A 22,255-nucleotide genomic window follows, 5' to 3' on the forward strand; every position below is an offset into this window, starting at 1 on the left:
TGATCCTCCAAGCACTCCTGCAGAGGTCTCATCTGTAGCCGTGCGTGAGGAGTGAGAAAGATGCAAGAGGCCATCGATCCCAGTAGAGAAGACACCGTCCTCACAGTCGTAGACTGAGTTTTCATGAGAGCCTGAGCCTTCCGAACGAGTGATAAACGTCGCTCTTCCGAAGGAGACACGCTTGCTGACAGCGTATTGATGGAGGCCCCCAAGTACTGGATGCACTGTACCGGAATCGGGACCGACTTGGACATGTTGATGTGCAACCCCAGCTTGTTCAAGAGAACGCACGTCTTCTGGAAGTGTGCTTGAGCTTCCGAGGAGGAGGAGGCTTTGATCAACCAATCGTCCAGGTACGGGTAGACAAACACCTTGTTCTTCCTCAGGCATACATTTTGAGAATGTCCTGGGTGCAGACTTCAGTCCGAAGGGTAGCACCGTGTATTGATAGTGATTGGTGCCGACTTGAAAGCGCAGAAATTTCCTGTGTTTGCGTGCAATGGGCACGTGGAAGTATGCGTCCTGTAGATCTATGGCACACATCCAGTCTCCTCGTTGCAGCTGAGGGTAGATCTGATGCAACGACAGCATGCGAAACTTTTCTCTGCGAATCCACTTGTTTGCCTGCCGCAAATCCAGAATGGGCCTGAACTCGTTTCTGTCCTTCTTGCGGACAAGAAAGAACCGAGAGTACAGACCTCTTCCTCTTTGAGACAGAGGTACGTCTTCGATCGCCCTTTTCCTTAGCAGAACGTCCGCCTCCGTCTGAAGCTCGCGCAGTTGATACTGCGAGCTGACGGGGGGGAATCGATGGAGGAGGGCTGGTGAAACGTAGACTGTATCCATTGCAAACAATATTCAGCACCCACTTGTCCTGAGTAATTTTTCTCCACTCTGCCAGAAAAAATTGAACGCTTCCCCCCACCGGAGCGGGTAACGGACGAAGGGGAAGTAACAGCTCAGGGACGGGACCCGGCCGGGCCCTTGGTCGCGGTAGAGGACTGTTGACGACCTCTACCACCCTGTCGCTTCTGGAAGGGCCGCCTGTACTGCTGCTGCTGCTGCTGCTGCTGTTGATGTTGTCCAGCAGACTGCCCCCTTCCACGACCCTGCGACCCAAACCGACGTTGGTACTGTCGGAAGGGTTTCTTTTCCTTGGGCTTCTCCAAGCCCACTGCCGTCAGGGTCTCCGCCTCGGCCTTCATCCTGGCCATCTCATCATCCGCGTGTTTCCCGAAGAGGGTATCTCCGGAAAACGGGAGATTCGCCACGCGTTGCTGTGCTTCCGGTTTCAATGACGTCAACCTGAGCCAAGCGTGGCGTCTCTGGTGAATCCCGTGGCAATATCCGTGCGCGGACAGCAATGATATGTCCGCTGCGGCGCCGATGGCCTGATTAGAGACCAGCATCCCCTCCTGGACGATCTCCACAAAGTCCTCCTTGCGGTCTCGAGGGACAAGGTCTGCGAACTGCTCCATCGAGTCCCACAGGGACCGGTCGTAACGTCCCAGCAAAGCCGAGTCACTGGCGGCCTTCATTGACGAGGCGGATGTCCCACACGCCTTACGACCAGCAGAATCGATCCAGCGGCTCTCCTTGTCCGGAGGCACCGTGGACGCAGGGGAGGTGGCATGAAGCTTCCGTGCAGCAGTCACGATGACCGAATCCGGTACCGGGTCCTTCCTCAAGAAGGCTGGGTCTGAGTCCGGAGCCCTGTACTTTTTTAGGATCCTGGAAGGTACAGACTTCACCGTTGCCGGCGTCAGGAATAGCTGTTCGGCGGGCTCAAGGAGCCCCGGCACCAGAGGTAACAGGGGGCGAGACAAGTGCCTTTTGTGTAATGTCTCAAATATCACCGAGGTAGAAGCCGTAGGTGCTTCAACCTCGATGCCCAACTTCGCCGCTCCACGCAGGAGAACCTCCTGAAATGTGCTTATATCGTCTATCGGAGACACCCTAGTCTCCGGCGAATCGGACAGCGTGGGCGAGTAGGAACGGGTCCCAGAGGGAGAACGTGACCTGGACCGACGTCTCTTGTGGTGACGCCTGGATCGTGAGGAAGATCCATGCCCACTCCTTGATCTGTCCCGTCTCCCCGAGCGAGACCTCGACCTCTTGGGCCTCGGACGCTCCTTCGGCCTCCCAGGGTCAGGAGTCCTAGGCTTCTTAGGGGTCTTCTTCGGAGGCGTCGGAAACTTAGGCATCGACACCGCCCTCGGCGGGACCGGGGGTGGAGGAGCAACCGGACGCGGGGTCTGCGGAGCCGGCTTCGGAGGTGGGGTCGGGGCCTTCGGAGGCGGACCCTTCGGCACAGCAGGCCGCGAAGGAGGTGTAGAAGGCTTCATCGGAGTATCCACCCCGGAATGCGCCGTTCCCGGCGAGCCACCATCTCTTCCGGAGCGTGGGGAGCCCCCCACAGTCCTGGGCCTGTCCTTAGGACCTCCAGACGTTGAAGACCGGTGCCCAGACGACGACCGATGTCCCCTCGACGTCGAACGGTCCTTCGGCGTCGACCGAATCACACTTCTCGACGTCGAACCGTGTCTCCGTCCCGACGTCGACCCCGACCAGATCGACGAGCCACGAAACCTCGACGACGGGCGATGGTGCCTCGACAGCGACCTCGACCTCTTCGCCGGCCTCGACGTCGACTTCTTGGATCGCTTCGACGTCGACCCTTTGGACCTTCTCGACGTCGACCTCTCTGACCTTCTCGACGTCGATCTCCTTGACCGTCTCGACGTCGGTCTTTTGGAATGCTTCGACGTCGACCTCTTCGGCGCCGGAGACGCCTTCCGTCTCGACGGCGACCTCGACGACGAGGATCCCCTCGACGACGATGTCCTCGACGGCGAACGGCGGTGTCGCCTCGACGGCGAGCGCCGACGCCGGGCCCTCCGATGTCGACCACTCGACGCCGACAGCGACGACGAGGATATCGACACCGGCTTCGACGGCGGCCGGAACACGTTCCTCGACATCGACGGGCGACGTTTTCTCGACCCAGAGCCCTGGGGAGACCTGGAACTGGCCGTTGACCGTCCCCTCGACGTCGTGGTCAGCGCAACTGACCCAGACGGAGATCTTGGGCGAGGGCTGGTCTTCCTGCCCCTGGGGAGCCCCCCAGAGGCCTCAGCATGGGTAGAAGGAGCCCCTCCTGACCCACCTCGTGCCTTCAACTTTCTCTCCTCAAGTCCCTGAAGCCTGATCTTCTTCCTCTCCTTCAGGGTCCTTCCAGAGAAGCTTCTGCAGATCACACACTCCTCAGGAATGTGGGAAGAGGGAAGGCAGAGAATACAGACCTCATGGGAGTCTGACTTGGCCTTCTTCCTTGAGCACTCAGGGCATTTGTCGAATAATGCAGGCATTATGGACAAAAAAGAGTGCAGAAACACAGAAAGAAAGTCACCAAAGTACTTTAAAAGTACCAAAAATCGAAATCAGTGTAAAACAAAAACCCTTGAAAAGGGAGAGCTCAATGCTCCAGGGTCCTGCTTGCAGGAGCCGGAAAAAAGAACTGAGGCTAAGTTGGACCTGCTATGCATTCTGGGATACTGAGAGAAGGTTCTGGAAGGTTCCTTAAAGGCACAGTATCCTAATTAAGCCACATAATGGCAGCCTATGGGGCTTGTCTGTCCAGGTTCTTCTCTCTATCATTCCTGAGGGATTTTGCTGTTAAGCAAGGGAAATCTGTACAGGCTTTGCTGTTTTGTGGATTTTATGGTGGAATTTCTAGTTGAAGTACTGGACAGTGTAGCCTTTTTGGCTGCATTATCTGTCTTTAAATTCTCTCTTAAGTGTCTATGCATTTTCTGCATTTTTTGACACTAAGAGATTATTTTTGATTGCTCCGGGGTCCACGCACATGGGCGGGACTATTCACTAGATTATGACTATACACAGAGATCCCCTACTACAGAACTATATATATATATATATATATATATATATATATATATATATATATATATATATATATATATATATTCACTCACTCACTCACTCACTCACTCGTGTTTTGTACTGGGGAGTGTGCCCTCGCTGGTCCATTAAAATTCCTCAGGCCCCCCTTTGTGTGTACACGTAAACATAGGTCTACTCCGCCTTCCATCCTTCCAAGATAAAATGAGTACCATTAATAGAAAATATCTGTTAGGCATTCCCTACATTTTAATATTTTGATGTGCTAAGTGTGATAAATGTTTAGCAACAATTCTGTTGGGGGCAGAAATGTTAAGCTTAACCCCTTGGGCGCGGCTGCGATTCTGCGCCTGTTTGAAGAGTGGGCGGGTTCATGACGGCCCCCAGCCGTCGTCAGGACACGAGCACTGTGATGCATGACGGACGGGGGCCGTCATCAGCATGCAAGGGGTTAATGAAGAGTAAATCTTGATCATCTTTATATGAGCCAGTCTATCCAATATCTCTCTCTGGAACTCCAACAACTATTTTGCAGTGTAGGTATTAGTTCCATCCACTTTTTCTTTGAGTCAATACTGTCAGACATACCTTCATATGCATGCTTTTTTTGGCATCCGATAATATAAAAATGCCTTGAAAATTAGAATAAAAAAAACTGCCAGCACACTAATTGCTCAAACCCATATTTAATTTTACCTAACCACCCTGCCTAGCCCTCTGCCACCCACTAATTGAGCGTTAGCTAGTTCACATGAGCTTTATCCCTTATAGTAAAGTGGAAGAAGACCAGGTATTCAGTCTGCAGAAACAAACCCGCTTAATGAAAGGTATCTTTGAGCCTGCTTAGGGCTTTTTGCTTATTTTTCCTATGGATTCTCAAGCATATGCAGCAGTGTGCTAGTATTGGAGATAAAGTGAAAGATAGATAGCCTATTATTCAGTATGGCTTACAAACTTGCTAAGAAACATTACTATTGCAGTGCCACCATTGTCATAAAATATGTTCATCAAGAACATCCGCATTGCCATTACTTCGATTATCTTAAACTCTTATATAATGGTGAAAAGGGTTTGGGGTTCGATTTTTGATTTGTCCTGAACAGACTGTCTAGCTTAGAATAACTGGAAAAGACCAAAAATTCTCCTCGTTTTTTTCATCCGTGTAGTATGTATGCTGGCACTCATTGAGCTGTTAATATTTATGTCCGCCAGTTAACCAAAACATAATTACAAAATAAGTTGGTATGTATTATGAGTGCCATAAAAATAATCCTATATTTGACACACTCTTTTCTCCCCTTAATTCCCAAAAATAAGAGATTTCATCGTGTTTGGTTTTTTTTTCTATCATTCTTGTATTTTTTTCCAAACTGTCTCTTGTCTTATCAATGGCTTCTCCTGCTTCTGGAGTCAGCTTGCAGTTCAGTCTCAAACCCTTCTACCTTACCGCATAGATTGGCCACGGGTTGCTGATTTGTAGAATAATTGAATGCTTGATATCTTATTACTATAGTTACAAAATTTAATGATTACTACATTTAATGCCAAACCAGGTATAGAAGAGTTTCAGGTTTCTCTACCCTGCTCTTTCCCCTCTGTCTACAAATATTTGTCATCCTTGTCCCTCAAAAGACGTCTGGTATCTCAGAGGGTAGATAAGAGTTTAGAGTTGAAACCAGTGTTTTAAAATTTAACAGATTTTTAAAAATTGTATTTAATACATTTCTAGTCACATAAATGTAATATTTTTATTTAATGTATTTCTATTTATGTAAATGTAATGTTTCTTTTTTCTATAAGAGTAAAAGAACAAACATTTGTCGCATAATGTAATGCAAGAGCCTTTGTGTTAGTGTTATAGCCTGGTGAAAGACCATTCTTCCCATCTTGATTCTTTTTTTAAGCAAGAATTAAACTGTTTACGTGCCAAAAGTGAAGGTTTCTGTTTTGTTGTATAAATCCAGCAATTCTGGGGACTGTGCCAAACTGCCCAACCCATTTCTGTTTTAATTAATACTGAATAGAGAACAGTTATTAGACAGACTGATATTGTGCAGAAATTACACTTTTCTGCTCAACGTTTATTCTTAAAGTCGAGGCAGTTGCTGGAAATGGTTACCATTTCTTCAAAGGCCATGGTTATGTAAAAATTCAGTGCAAGACCTTTGCTTCATCCCATATTTTAAGATAAAATAAAGTATTCTGTACGTTTAATCATAAAATGTATAGTGCTAAAAGAAGCCACATTAAATGCTTGCAAGCCGTATTAGCCAAAAACTGGTTCTTTATGTGCCAGTGAAAGCCTACCAAGTTGACTAGGTTCTCCGTTATGCAGGCTACTGACCACTGTGCTGTGGTCACCTCTTGGTTCACATACACACCATCTCACAGCATTTATTGTTCACCCTACAATGTTAGGCTTTCTGGCTTCTTTTAAGCATATATTGTGATTACTGATCCTTTGCTTCCCCTTTATAGGGATGAAAGTTTGCCTGACTTCATTAACTGCTGTGGAACTCAGGGTGTTTGTTTATTATTTTTTGTCGTTTCCATCTTTTCATATATTTCCTTATTTTTATGCAAGATTTTACTTATGTACTTCGTTTTTCTGCAGGTGACAAAAGTGCATTGCGTCCCAGTGGGCTGAGATTTGGATCGCCGGCTCTGACCTCTCGGGGATTCCTTGAAGAGGATTTCAAGAAAGTTGCTCATTTCATTCATCGAGGTAATGATTGAATAGCTCCCTTCTGGTAGGCTATCTATAAGAAAGTGGGGCCCATCAGGATATAGTGAGTTTTGGCCCTTGGTGAAGGATGTGACATGGTTGGTTGTGTCCCTAGTTTACAGAAAAGCCCATACTTATTGAGTCGGACAGTGGTGCAGTGAAGACCACAAAAAGTAGGTTATTGGTTTATAGGAAACCAGTAGTCCCTCGTTCAACCCTGTGTCGGGGTAATTAGATTACTAGTGAATAGAAATGCTGACTTTTTAAGTCCTCTGCATTATTTGCAAGATAGGTTCTGGTGTACATGTTCTACGGCATGCACGTTTAGGTGTGTCTATCAAATTATACCCTGACTGAGTAGAGGATTAAGGAAATAAGACAAAGCTGCATCTCTTTATACTTGCATTGTTTGAGATTGTACTAGAGATGTCTTCCTTCTGACCTGTTCTGCTTGCTTGCTTAGCTGGTTTTAAGCTGACACTATTTTGAGAAACTGGTGATTGTGTGCACAAGCACCTACTGTTGCTTTTAGATGCATTTCTCTCCAGCACAGGATCTCGGAGTTGTCAAATGTTAGATATTCCCTCACTGTCACTGGACACGGAACAGATTAAACACATTAGTAATTCATGAACACATGTGGGTGCTCCTTTTTGTTTCTAAGTTTTTTTACTTATAGAGGGAGTACAGTGAAGAGTTTCCTGCCACAGGTAGCCATCTCTGTATTGATTTTCCGTTAATCATGGATTACTACCCCGGCAGATGGTACTCCTAGATGCTTTTGTATTGTTTTGGGTATACTTGTTGGATTTGTTTTTCTTTTTTCTACATCCATGACTCTTGGCTCACCATTTGAGGTAGTGGGGCACTGCTTCTACCGAATATGCGAAGTTGCCCTGTCAGTCCTCCACATATGGCGCTGGCCATGCACCTCCTTTCTATTCACTCATATCAGTTCCCTATTTTTCATTGGCTGAGTAGTGCCAACCTGCTTCAAAATCATAGCAGCTATGTTTGACTTGTAAGCTATGTTCGGGGGTGGGAGGGGTTCTTTCCTGGTGCTGTCCATTTCCATCAGACTATTTCAAAACATTTTTGCTTTTTAAACGTGAACAATTTGTATTCAGTGGAAATTGAGCACGGTATTGAAAGTTGGCATAATGATATAGCATTTCTTAAACTCAGATCTCCATTGTTGGGACATACATTACCGTAACATTTAGGTACAGAATAGCCTCCTTATCTACTGTTCTCCCTCCAACACTGGATATTTGCAACGTCTGTCCTTTTGGTGCTGTCCTTTGCATGTGCATAAAAGAAGTTGGGAATGGAGAGGAGCATTGAGTGTATGCTAGACCACCATACAAGAGTGCGAAAAGCCATTTATTGGGTATGGTAAATCTATTTTATACTTGTTTCAGTCCTGAATTTCCACAGTTGTCAAACCACCTCCTGGCTCTACGTACTGTGGAGGGCTGGCGACCTCTGATATACAATCATATTACATGGCCTCACATTTATTGGTATTAAATGAGTGGTTGTATGGCGGCAGAGATTACCCTGCTTATGCTGTTAAGCGGTGTCTTATGGGGACCCTCTCCTTACACACTATCCTGTACTCCGCACCGGTACGTAGATCGCTGCCGTCAGCGACTCAAGTGGTTTTCCAAATTTGGCGACATGCCCTGCGGAGGATGGAGTGGTGGAATAAGCTGACACGGGAAGTCCCCCTATGGAATAATGTCCGCCTGCCACAGGTAGCTACTCTGTCAGGGTTTCGTGGTTGGGACAATATTGGTATCTCCACCCTGGGTGACGTCATGAGGGGGCCGATACTGAAGTCCTTTCAAGATTTGCAAAAAGATTTTCAAATGCCGAAAACCCAATTTTACAAATATCTCCATTTTCGACACTCCCTCTCCCCAAGTCTGGAGGGAATGGAGTCACTGGCAGAGTTCAGCCCAATAGAAGCGAAGATCTTTATGGGGGACCTTCAGGATCATAACATTTCTAAGATCTACTAGTCCCTAGTAACTCACAGCTCCCCTACACTGCAGAAACTTAGAGGGGCCTGGGAGGGAGATGTTGGCTCACTGGATGGAGGCCCTGGCCTCCCCGAGGTGGGGACGGCCATAGCGACCCGCTTGCGCCTTGTCCAGTTCAAATATCTTCAGCGGGTCTATTTCACGTGGGTTCGGTTTTGGAGGGCGGGTCTGTCTTAGATGTGAGCGGGAGGAAGGGACCCTGATGCAGACAATCTGGCATTGTCTCTCCTTGTCACGGTTCTGGAGGAAGGTACTGACCTACCTTTCTGAGGTGTTGGGCTGGGACCAGCCCCATTCGCTGAAATTGCCGCCTTTCCATGTCATGGAGGGGATTGGGGGTAATATTTATAAACGTTGTCTTATGCTGCTGGGGTTTACTCTGGCAAAAGGGACATTGCTAGGGCGTGGAAGGCACCGACGCCACCTTCAGTGTCGTTCTGGAAGAGGGGACTGGACTTCTGTATGGGCTTGGAACTCCCTATTTTCACCGCAAGAGGTTGCCCACAGAAACCGTATAAGGTTTGGAAGCGGTGGGCAGACTATCGTGGCTTGTTACTTGAGCCGGATGATGCAGCTGGCCCACCCATCCAGTTTAATATTACCCTGCTGGGGCAAGCTGTAGTTTCTTCCTTTTTCGTTTATTGGAACGTGTGGTGGTGATGCAAGGGCACAGCAAGGTTATATGTGGGAGGCCGTTAGTGCGACCAGGGTTGTTTGGCGGGGGGTTTCATATGGTTTATTTCATCTGTATTGCTTTCCATTTCTTCTAGATCTTATTATTGAAAAATCAAAACAGGAAGCTTTGCATTAATTGTGCAGATGTCTCTGGGTTACAGAGCCCTACTGTATACGTGTCATTTGATGAATAAAATCTGTTTAAAAAACAAACAAAAACACCTCCTGGCAATTCAGATCAGCTCATCTATACCCTGCCCCTTCTGACCACACTCTGTACCAGGGTCACTTCGTAATCAGAACCCTTATTCCGTGGTGCTGTATAAATTGTTAATGTTCATTTCCTTTCAAAGGATGTTAGTTCAGTGGGGCACAAGCTATGGTTGAGCTATTGAAAAATCTCTCCATAGATAATAAGGTTATAATTAAATCTAGGGCTGGGCGTAGTTTGTGAAGTAGCGCTACGCAAAGTGCACTGCGCCAGCTACGCGTAGCACTACGAGAACTGCGTAGTGCCATGTTCGCACTGTGCAAGATGCCGTTTTCAATGATTGCACAGTGGCGGATGCTTGTCTGCACTGTGCAGTCATTGAAAACGCCATCTTGCACAGTGCGAGCTGTAATTTCCTGCCGCTCTAGTAGATTTTTACGCGAGCTGCAGCTTTCTCAACGCGGACTGGTAGTTTATCATTGCGAGCGGTCGCGATCATACGCGACCACTCGCAATGAGAAACCTCACCTCCCCGCATTGAGAATCTCGCCAGGAGGTTTATTTTCCACGCTCGCGATCGGCAACTTGATGTTGCTGATCGCGAACGAGGAAAAAGTCTCACCGGGATGTCATTTTGCTTGCTCGCGGTCCCCAACTTGACGTTGAGGACCGCGAGTAAAGCAAAAAATGACCGCTGAACTACGATATGCGTTTTTGCACTGTGCTACGTGCAGTTCGCGTAGTGCGAAGTAGCGCAAACTTAGCAAATTATAGTGTTATGGTGATGCATTTCATAAAATATGCCAAAGAGAAAATGTCACGCCTCAATCTTTGTATGACTCGGACTGTAGGTGTTTAACATTCAAAGTAAAATTCACAAATCTGCTAGTGACACCCTCTTTGTCACTATACAATGGGGTAGGCCTTTAGGCATGCATGCCATCAATACTAGATGGTTAGGTTTTCTCCTTAGCCACCATCAGCACAGATACCTTCCCTATCCCAGATACTCTTACCACTCAATTCTGCAAAATTACAGAATAAACAGAGTACTGATATAGCAGAGTCCCTTGACACATGCTGCTCTCGGGTCTTAATTTTGATATTATCCTCCCTTGAAGGGCATACGTGCACTAGTTGTGATCAATTGTTCTCCAGTTTATATAAGGAAATCTTGCTGCCGACCTGAAAATGTGCTACTGCTCACTATTAAGATCAAGATGGTCAAAGATGAGCTAGCATTTCCCAGGTAATCCATCAGAAAGGCAGTGCCCCCCCCCCCTTATATCTGACACTAAGGACAATGGTCCGGCATACTCGAGCAGTAAAGCTTATCCAGCCCTAGACGGTTCCGTTTTAAATGCTGCTGTTATATAAGTTGTTGAAAGATGAAAAAAATTAAAATTACGAAAATCGTACAAGCTGGCCTTAGCATGTGTAAATTCAGCTACAGTATGTGGGGGAAGTTACCCACAAAGAATGTAGAATTCATTATCCTGCTATAAAGTTATTTTTTACAGTGCAAAAACCCTTATTGAACAGATTTCTCACCGTAGTTAGGACTCACTTGCAACAGCTCATGCTCTTACCTGCGTGAGATACAGTATAGAAGGGGCTTGCAGCCCGCCTTTTGCTTAGCTTTATCACTCATTTGCTGCCTTCACATTGGCCAGTGCTTGCTGGCTTCACTTTGTCTTTTGACTGGAGCATGAACCAAGTACTGATTTCTTCAACTTGATTGCTGTCCTTTTGCTGGTCGCTCTGTTTGAGGTACTTCTGTTTTATCCTTTTTCCCTGTTGAACCTCTTGCCATTTGTAGCTTGGTTTTACTGTGCCACCCGCACTTCAAAGAAGCACGTTTCTCCTTTTGAATGGATGTTTTTTGTGTGAAAAAGATGTTATCTTTCTTCCAAGTGTAATTTCTCTAAGACCGACGCAATTGCTTTCTTTGTGATAGAATATTATTTTTTTGCCAAATGTCTTTTTTTTTTTTTTCACGTATGGGGATATAAACTGATTTGCTCAATCACAGGGGCGCTGTGGCAAGACCTAACCAGCATTGGGAAAGGCAATAGGTCTCACCTGTGAGGTGATTGGCTCTGCTTTGCCTTTTTTTCATGCTGTACAGCATCATGGGCACTGCCGTCTTTGTCAATCATTTGTAACTATGCTGTAAAGCATTGTGACTGCTTTGCAGGTTGGCTAAAAATAACAAAAAAACAATGATGTATCCAGCGCTGATGCACTTTAAAAAAAAAAAAGCATATTTTCGCTAGTTGCCGCATAACACTTTGTTAAATTAGGTTTAGCCACACTGCAAAGCATCCGCTTCTGTACAGCATGTCTACAAAACATTGCCAAAGCAGATAGCACTCATAGACTAGACATATTGGCTTTGCAATGCTTCTTAAACTTGCAAACCGAAAATTGTAGAAGGGAAGTTCTCCATTTTTGCCCACCACTCCTTGAAACAATTGTGTACACTTTTAGTGAAGGACTAAAGTCAGCAAACCCATAAACTGGAATCTTTGCCAGAGAAGCAGTTTTTTTTCCTGTTCTTACTATTGTGTTCTGTTTTGGAGAGAATTGTGCAATATCTTCCAAATTTAGGAAGTAGATCATTTGAGCAAGAAGGAACTTTCCACCCTTTTATTAATCGGACAAAGGGGCAATCTGCTAGACTAAAAGATTTCACTTCCATTTTTCGTTTGAGAAGCCTGGTCCTCTTTCCCTGACATTTTTTGTTTGTCTTTTTCATCCATTTGAAAAATATTTGCCTGGACCTATATCTGCACTTCTTCACAGCGCTTGCAGGTCTTAATGTTGCCTAGGAAAGAAATGGAGATGATTATGTAGCATGGTACAAGCTTGAGAATTGTCTACATGAGACCGTTTCATCCTGAAACGGTAGTGTTGTGTTCATTATATAGACTGATCACGTATGTACTCCTATGTCCTACTCTCCTTTTCCCAACCTGCAGGTTCCCCAGTAACCTAGTAGCAGGACCAGAAATTACGGCTTTGAGTTAGTGTAGATAAACGTTTGGAAAGCGGGTATCACACATGTATGAGCAGTCTTGACCCGCTTTCCACTACATGGGTACTTACTTGCTTGTATACGTTCCATTTTGGTCAACATTTATTGAGGAGTGGAACTTCAATTGTGCTGTTACCTATGTAATAGAAGTAGATGTTTTTTCCTTCTTTTGGACAGAAATTGTTAGGGGTAAACATATATTCAAGCCATGCACTTGCAGGCTTAAGAGTGCTGCATAAAGAACAGAAAATGCAGGTAGGGAATTGTGGGTAGTTCCCAGTTTTCAAGTGGAGAGCTGCTCCTTTATATGGAGTGCATCTACAATACCACTGACACTCTACATCTGCTCAGTTCAAATGTCTGTTTTTCTATCAAACTTTTTAAGCATGGGATAATCCCAGCCTCATCCATGCTGAGCTTGAAAAGTGACTAAAGTATTTTGCCATTTTTAGGTCTAAGCCTACCAGACAGCACAGCTTTCCGGTTTGCTAACGACATCTTGTAGACATTCTTAAAGCTTCCCTGGGAATGCTTTCCACCCACTGCTGACCATTTGCTTTGTAACTCACATTTGCTTGATTTCTATTTGCTGAACTTATTTGTTTTAGCCTGTCCAGCTTGAGTTTGCTCCTTCCGTGGCACATGCCTTATTCACTGTATTCTTCCACCCGGATTAGCTTTCTGTAAACAGGCATTTAAACCTGGTTCTTATGTCACATTTGCTGGGCATTCAGAGGCAAAGGTCATATGACAGGCTCTGTCTTCTAAGGGAGCTTAATATTTACTTTTATTTCTCGGACTTCAAAGTGAGATTATTTATGTGACAATCATGCTGGCTACTAGGTGTGTGCTGGAGGAAGGCAGTATGATGTTGTTTTTATAGCGCACACACCAACATTTAAATGTCTGTAAATGAACTGTGTAGATATTTCCGAATATATCTACATTGGGAAAGCACAAATTAAGTAAATATTTTGGTAATTAAGTATTGTGGAAACCAAATTACTAAGCAAGGTGATGACATTTCCACACCTTGCCCGTAATGGCTGTGGGCTACCACACCATACATACTGCACTTTACCCCACCCCCACTCTACAGCTCTGCACCACTCCACACTACCCTTCACCACTGCAGTCTACCCTGCGCCACTACATACCGCATCCCCCCACTCTACGCCACAACACTCTACGCTACTCTAATCTGCTCCACTGTACTCCACACTGCACCACTTCACTCAATGCTACTCCAAAACACCCTACCCCGCTTTGTCGCTGCACTCAAAACCAATGTACTCTACACCACTTTACTTTTCGGCACTTCTCTCTAGGCCACTGTACGATACTCCACTCTGACACACTACTCCATCCTACAATGCTCTACACAACTCACTCTGTCACTCCCTGCCACTATATTCCACTCTATTTTACGACATACTACTCCACTCATCAACACTGTACGCCACTCCACTATACTTCACTTTATGCCACTCCACGACAATCTACTCTGCTCTTCGCCACTCCACCACACTGTACGCCACTCCACTCTAGACGTCTCCATTCTGACACCCTTCTCCATCTACGCTGCGTCCTTCCACTGTATGCCACTCTACTCCACTTACTGCCTCTCAACTCCACGACTCTCTACGCCACTCTACGCCACTCCACTCTGACACTCCACTCTTCTTTACGCCCCTAACCTTTAGCCATGCTGAACAGCTGCCACACTGGTGTACCACATGGCTAAAACATATTGGCAAAGCTAATAGCTCTTTTATAGGCAAGACCTATTGGCTTTGCCAATTTTTGTGTTTGTTTTTATACCAACTTGAAGCATATCAAGTGCTATCCACTTCAAGCTGAAAAACACAAAAGCATTTAAACTTTCCAGACTTTGCATTATGGCTTTCGCCTGGTTGTATCTATTCTCATTCATGCATGCAGATACTTACTCTTTTAAGGATTCATTATAACATTGTAGTTGTGAACGTGAGAAAGCCAGGTTTTTATGCTCCTTGGAATTCGGGATGATTGCTTTTTACTATTATTCAAAAAGGGAGTAAATTTGCTGTTTGGATGGGTAAAACAGATTCTCCCGTACAAGATTTGTTGAAGTAGTGATGGGAGTTTTTGCTGCAGGAAGCAGTAAACTAAGCGGTGTATGATCTATGTAGCCATCATAGAAGACGGACTGTGAAATGTGCAACCTGTCTTTAAGGTTGAGTTGACTTGTAGCAGTGCTTTGGATTCTCTGATACTTTTAATCACTTGTAGTTATACTGCAGACTAAATATCATTGGAGTAGTCTACACTGGAGAGAAGTAAGTCCACTGGAACGTGTCCATTGTGGTGGAATTTTAAGTAAGGGAAGACACCAAGTCTCTTCTAAAAAAGACATCAGCACATCTACGCTCTAACATAACCATGCTACAGTAAGACAAAACGTTCAGCACCCTGATACTCTAAAGACCTCGCTGACAGTAAATACTCCATCCACAGATAGGAAGAAAATGAAAGAAAAAACAAACTCCTGAGGACCTCATGTTTGTGAAGTCCCTCCACACAACACACAGACTGCTCATCACGTTGGCCAAAGCAAAGTACTGTACCAACACCATCCTTTAAGCTACCTATAGAAGCAGGACTCCTCAAGAAAATCGATCACTAAATCCGTTCCCTGCCTGACCCACCCATCTGTCTCCACAGATGAGTTCAATGCCATAAACCATTTTCTTTAGTGGGGGAAAAAATCCATAAGCACATCGACAACACCAATCCGTACTCTCCTCTCACACCCACCCCTTCTCATAAATGCCACAGTGGTCCACTTTCAAAGCCTGGTCTCTCACAGATCTCACTAATACACTTTACATCCTCAAAGCCACTTCCTATGAAGATGTCTTACCCATGCCCTTAATCAAAGCTCTCTCCAGGGACGCTCTCACCCACTGCTCAGCACTGCCAAATCCTCCTTCACTCAAGGCACATTCCCAGACGATCTCAAGGCAGGCCTACAGAAAGTCCTGTAGAAACCTACATTAGACCCTGATGACCTTGCCAACTACAGGCCCATCACTCGCCTATCCTTCAATGCCAAGATCATTAAACAAAAATTAGTCGCGCTCAATCGCATCCATGCTAACCATCTCCTGCATGACTACCAGTCTGGTTTCAGGTCACCCTGCAGCACAGATGCTTGCACCTTACACATCGTAGACGATATCCCTCCTGCCATTGCTGAACTTCTCACCCAACCCTCATTGACACTATGGTGTCTTGAATGGAATTGACTCACAATGTCCTTCGTTGGATTTCCTCCTACTCTTTCAACTTATATCAGTTTGTTCCAATGGGTACCACCAGGTCAAAAAAAATCCCTATCACTTGCTGAGTCTCACAGGGCTTACTGTCTTCCTGTCATCTTCAACCTCTACATGGAGCTCCTGGGGACTCTACTCACAGATGACAACTTCAAGATTCATTAATATGCTGATGATTCACAACTCTATCTGACAGTCTCCTCTGCTTCCGACATCAAACACTGCCTGCTCCTCATCTAGACCTGGTTGTCCAATGCATATGTGAAGCTCAACCCAAACAATAAAGAATTCTTGTGATTTTTCCAAGAACAGGAAGTAGTACAGGCCTGGCTCAAGTAGAAGAACCTTGACTGCTTTCCACCCAAACTTTCATCAAATGCCAAATCACTTGGATTTACCTTTTGACACCCTCCTCACATTCAAGAAACACGTTGCCAATAAACAAAGACCAGCTGATACCAGCTCTTTTCTAAAGCAAGTAAAACAGTTTATTTCAGAATGTGACTTCAGCACTGCTGCTCAGGTTCTTCAACTCTCGCAATTGGATTGTGATAATGCCCTACTCCGTTGCCTCTCTGACTCCACGCTGACAACACATAAGGGAAAAGGAAATGTGATGGAACTCCATTGGGCACCCTTGCCAGCCCTCGCCATCTTTAAAACCAGCGGCATTTTCAAATATATCATGAGCAATAGCCCCCTTGACTTGTGGACAAGCTCGCCATCTTTTGTGGCTCTTGGCACATGTGCAGCCAGGCCACAATCTGACTAGCGAATAAGAAGTGTAATGTAAGAAAAAAGACAGGTAAGGGGCCTTTTCCAACTATGAACCCGTGATCTGGAGCACCTTCCCAACCCTTGCCCCAATCAGGAACCAGGTGCACCTCTTTAAAGAGAACCACGTCATAATGCAGTTCAAATCAAATAACCAGCTACCTCTGTTATCACACATTGACTGTATTCTTGCCTTTGCAGCGCTCCAGTGCCTTTTTGGCTTAGTTATATAATAGATGTAGCATCATTTCTTACAGAAGAATCCCTTTGTGCCTTCCGGAAGCGGTTTGTGTCCATCACACCTATATTCCTGACTTTGAGTGAAGTGTTATGATGTGGATCAAGATCTTTAGCCGGTATAGCAAACGAGTCGTCAGGTGGTCTGTTTACCCAAGACTAGTACGTTTTTTATGTGTTTAGTTTGCAGTAATTGCTTTTCATCCACTGATCTATAGCTTGGAGGCATTGGTGAGAGGCACAGGAATCTAACTTGAACAGGAAGTTTTAGTATAACTTGTGTGCTGTGCTTCACCTGGTGGTCATTCAGGCTTTCCAAGCAGACACAGCACCTGATGGAGATCCTGAGGAAATATCCTGGGAATTGCCTATGGCTGTGCAAGGGGCATGAAGGGGAGGGGGAGCCGGTAAGTGTGTAAGATACATGGCTGTCCCAATCAGAATGATCCTTCAGATTATCTTCCTTGGGGTGCGCACAAACCCCCTTAACAAAATTGAATCCTGGGGATTCACTCACCAGTATAGCAGATGTTTTATGTATCAACAGGGAGTTCCTGGGATTCCCCTTTTCGTTAGGGGTTGCTTGTGCAACCCAGGGAAGGCATTCCTAAGGATCCGATTCAGCCTTGGAGTCAGAGAGTGACGCACCTTCCACAAAGCTTGGGATGGCCCCACATCACTTGTGTGGCAGGTGGCGAGTGAGTCCCAGGGATTCCCTGCGCCCTTTGAAGGAAGAGACTAGGCTAACATAGGCTTGAGCTGGTGAGCTTCACTGCGCCCTTTGAAGGAAAAGGCTAACAAAGACTTGAGCTGGTGAGCTTCACTGCGCCCTTTGAAGGAAGAGACTAGGCTACCATAGGCTTGAGCTGGTGAGCTTTACTGCGCCCTTTGAAGGAAAAGGCTAACATAGGTTTGAGCTGGTGAGCTTCACTGTGCCCTTTGAAGGAAAAGGCTAACATAGGTTTGAGCTGGTGAGATTTACTGCGCCCTTTGAAGGAAGAGACTAGGCTAACATAGGCTTGAGATGGTGAGCTTTACTGCGCCCTTTGAAGGAAGAGACAACGGTAACATAGGCTTGAGCTGGTGAGATATAATGCGCTCTCTGAAGGAAGAGACTAGGCTAACAGGCTTGAGCTGGTGAGCTTCTCTGCGCCCTTTGAAGGAAAAGGCTAACAAAGACTTGAGCTGGTGAGCTTCACTGCGCCTTTTGAAGGAAGAGACTAGGCTAACAGGCTTGAGCTGGTGAGCTTCACTGCGCCCTTTGAAGGAAGAGACTAGGCTAACATAGGCTTGAGCTGGTGAGCGTCACTGCGCCCTTTGAAGGAAAAGGCTAACAAAGACTTGAGCTGGTGAGCTTCACTGCGCCCTTTGAAGGAAAAGGCTAACAAAGACTTGAGCTGGTGAGCTTCACTGCGCCTTTTGAAGGAAGAGACTAGGCTAACAGGCTTGAGCTGGTGAGCTTCACTGCGCCCTTTGAAGGAAAAGGCTAACAAAGACTTGAGCTGGTGAGCTTCACTGCGCCTTTTGAAGGAAGAGACTAGGCTAACAGGCTTGAGCTGGTGAGCTTCACTGCGCCCTTTGAAGGAAGAGGCTAACATAGGCTTGAGCATAACTGCGCCCTTTGAAGGAAGAAACAAAGGTAACATAGGCTTGATCTGGTGAGCTTCACTGCGCCCTTTGAAGGGAGAGACTGGGCTAGCATAGGCTTGAGCTGGTGAACTTCACTGCTAACTCCCTATATATCCGCTCGTCAGACCATGAAAAAATCTGGTGGCAAATACTGGCACTCGGTCCATACAAAAGAGGAGTTTGGCAGGTTGCTGGCAGGGATATCACCCTCTGATTGATGCTATACTTTCCTTTGTCTCCTTGTAATTGGCGGCTGGCTCGCAGTTGGTGGTTATTTAAACATACCTTGTAGTTCTGGATCCAGAAAAGGTTAAAGCATGTTGGCTGGTGATAAACAATTGATGCTTCAGACAAATAACCCATAACACATTTTGCTGAGGTGATAGAAGGTGGTGTGGTTTAGATCAGCACTGAATTGTTAAATGTTCTATTTATATGAATGTCAGTTGTTGTTATTGCTGATATGGTTTAGACCTGTCTTATGTGTATGGGCTGATTGTCATCGCATTCTCCTTGCAGGTATAGAGCTTACTCTGCAGATACAGAACGACATGCCAGCAAAAGCAACCTTGAAGGAGTTCAAAGAAAAGCTTGCATGCGATGAGAAATACAAGAGCACGACCCAGACCATCAAAGAAGAAGTGGAAGCCTTTGCTGCAGCATTCCCTATACCGGGCGTACCAGAACTTTAACCTAGAAGGAAGATATTTTAAACTCCAATTCAGTATCCCTGTGTCACTGAGTCATATGAATATCATTGTCAGTCCACTTACAAAGTATTGTTCACATTTTACAAGAATATTGTGCCTTGTGATCTTCAAAAGAGTCTGATCCTAATATGAGGTAATGCATCACGTACTCCTTCGCTGTAAGAGCCGTGTCTTGCCCGGAAGGTAACACCGTTCACGTGGGCCACAGCCTGAAGTTAACCCTGCCATGTCAGCCTTGTTTCATGGATCTGGAAAATATTTGGGTGGCGGGAGTGTACATGACAGAGCTGCCAATCATTGATTTAACAGCCACATTGAACCTATCCAGAAGGAAGCAATAATTAGCACAGGCTGTTCCCTCATCCACCTTCGCCCTTTTTTTTTTTTTAATGATGCTTGGGTATCTCCCTGGAACATTATAGGGGACGTGTTTTTTTCAGAACTATAAAGAAGTTAGGCATTACTTTTCCAATAGTGCCAAATCATTGCCTGGTGGATCATTTAAAGTTGGAGGAACTTTCTTTAAATTGGCCCAGAACTCTAAATGGTCAATATCCATTGTGTACTGCTTCTATACGTTGCCACAGCACATCTCATCCAGGTGCAGCTCATCCTTAACTCTGACGAAACGCCCTCTGGCCCCCAGGCCAGGATACCTTACCCCCCCCACCACCACCACCACACCTGCCTGCCACCATTTTTTCCAATAAAGCTGAAGATCACTTGTAATTTGACTGGATCTGCTGCTGTAGAGGGGCCATTGCTGTTTTGTATTTCAAGACAATACTTGTTGTACTACTGAACTGCTTATGCTGACCAGTTTAATCAGGATCACTCTACGTGTCGAAAGTTAAAGAACTGTATTACATGTATTTTCGATATCAAATAAATTAAATCTGAAATGTGGTAATAGTCTCGTTTTCTTGTCTGACAGAGAGCTTTTCAGACTGTATGGTTTACATGAAGGAGTGAATTATTTTAAAAATGATATACACTAGTATTGAAAAACTTCCATTTGTAGGGTATAGAAGGCTAGGGAACATTACCTATTCTGCGTATTTGCCCAAAAGGTTTGGCAGGGTTCGATCAAGTGCCATACAAATGTCCAAATCACAGACTGACTGTGCGACTGAAGGCCTACTTTCACCCCCTTCAGGAAGGGCAGCACTGTTTGACAAGAAGTGACACCTGCCTGTTCCAGATCAAACTGTGTACTTGCTCATCTTGCATTTTACGACTAGTTTTGGTTCAAACAGTGGTACCTGGTGTAAAACACTATGCTTCTTGATTTTATTTCAAAGCACCTGTGTGTTTAAATAACCATCAATGCAGGCAGGCATGGATAACATGAATTGTCAATGTATTAGCGTTCTACAATTGAATAGTTGAGGTGTTACTGCGGACGTGTGATCTGGTTTATGGTAACTGCCTATCTGTTTCTACTAGGAAAAATGCAAAGTCATCATTGTATCCCAGTTTATCCGGAACCTCTAGTTAGTCATGAGTGGAGCTCACAGTATTCGAGGATTTCAGTCCTGCCCTTAAGGTATGAGGCTTGCATATCGAGAGGAAAGCTGTTTCAAAGTCATGGGCCACTGGTGTAGAAGCATCGGTCACCTTCATTCCTGCATTTGGTTTTTGGGGGCCATTAGATGTGCTTGGTCTGAGTGGAGCAGAAAGTAGGCTGAATGGTAGAGCTGGGTCTTGGCCTGCAGGCATATTGATCATTCTAGGCATTTTTAAGTGAGAAACCCACTTAATGGCTTGCACAGGTAACCAGTTAATGTGTCTCTTGTAGTAGAAGATAGATGGCGGTAGTCATCATTTTTGAGCGTCGGTGCGAAGTTGGTGTTTCAACTTCTTCCCAAATTCTTTACTTTGGCTGAGTTGGAGGAGGGGTAAAAAACACATGGATATTCTTGTGCAGATGGGCTGGGTTGGGAATTCATATCATTTTACCTTTCACAGATCGAGTTTAGCGACGTATTAGTCTATCCAGGAGTTTACATCCTTGGGGTTTTTGGAGGTGAGATTTGTTCCTTTTCTCCTATGAAATGTAGGTCATCGGCGTGCCATCTGCCTATCGGTTAATGTGGTGGAATTTAAAGAGGTCCATGAGAAGTTTGACCTCAATGTCAAAAAGGGTGGAATGTTTCAAGCACACCTCCTGTGTTGCAACTGAGTGTGGAAAGCTCCCCCCACCTTTCCCCCCATCAATGTGGAATGGCATATACTCGAGAGAGTGAACTGAGATGTTAGCAAATGTCAGGATGCAGTACAGTAGGATATTGTGGTCTACAGTTTTAACCCTTTAAGTGCTGCGCACGTTCAGTGGATGTTGCGTGCACTACCTCGGTAGTGCTGCGCACGTCCGCTGAATGTCGCTGCCCCGCCCGCGCAATAGAACGTTACGCACCAGCGCGGAACGTTCAGCGCAGCGGAGGGGTTAAGTGGGTCAGAGGTCATTGAGAATCCATGTGCTGACGGTGCATTCCCCTAGTCTCGTGCAGGTCATCACAAATCTTGACTACTAGTCGGGGCACAAGTCCTAAACAAGCATTGAAAATGCAATAGGTCTAACCTTTTATTAAGTTAAAACCTTTGCTTATGGTTTTGTATAGCAAAGCAAATGGCTTTAACTTAGTTAAAGGCTAGACCGATTGAACGATTTGTATATGCACAGATACACATACAATAATGTCAAGACACAAAGCAAATGTAACTTTTCATGCACACAAATACACACAAATAAACATGCGCACATGCATGGACACATTCACATATACATACACAGATTATACACACACACGGAAACACGCATGTATAAAGGACAAGATACACACTTAACAGTCATTGTGAAATGAGTATCTGCGGCATGCAAGGGGTGAGGCCGGGGATATCCAATAGATGAATGTGATAGGTTAAAGGCTGTGGTGGAACAGGTGAAGAGAACCATTTCATACGTCGTGGCACC

General features: G+C 45.5%; 1 protein-coding gene across 1 annotated transcript in view; it reads left to right on the plus strand.

Annotated features, from left to right (window-relative positions):
* Window positions 1–20,187, plus strand: part of SHMT1 (serine hydroxymethyltransferase 1) — a 213,508-nt gene extending 193,321 nt beyond the window's left edge. Inside the window, exons 11-12 of the mRNA XM_078665177.1 lie at window positions 6,536–6,646; window positions 19,091–20,187. Of these exons, the coding sequence (XP_078521303.1) occupies window positions 6,536–6,646; window positions 19,091–19,263 (284 nt within the window). The 3' untranslated portion in view covers window positions 19,264–20,187. The remainder of the gene's footprint in view (window positions 1–6,535; window positions 6,647–19,090) is intronic.
* Window positions 20,188–22,255: the final 2,068 nt, after the last annotated feature.

The sequence above is a fragment of the Lissotriton helveticus genome, chromosome 10 (assembly GCF_964261635.1).
Source record: "Lissotriton helveticus chromosome 10, aLisHel1.1, whole genome shotgun sequence".
In the NCBI taxonomy this organism is placed as follows: domain Eukaryota; kingdom Metazoa; phylum Chordata; class Amphibia; order Caudata; family Salamandridae; genus Lissotriton; species Lissotriton helveticus.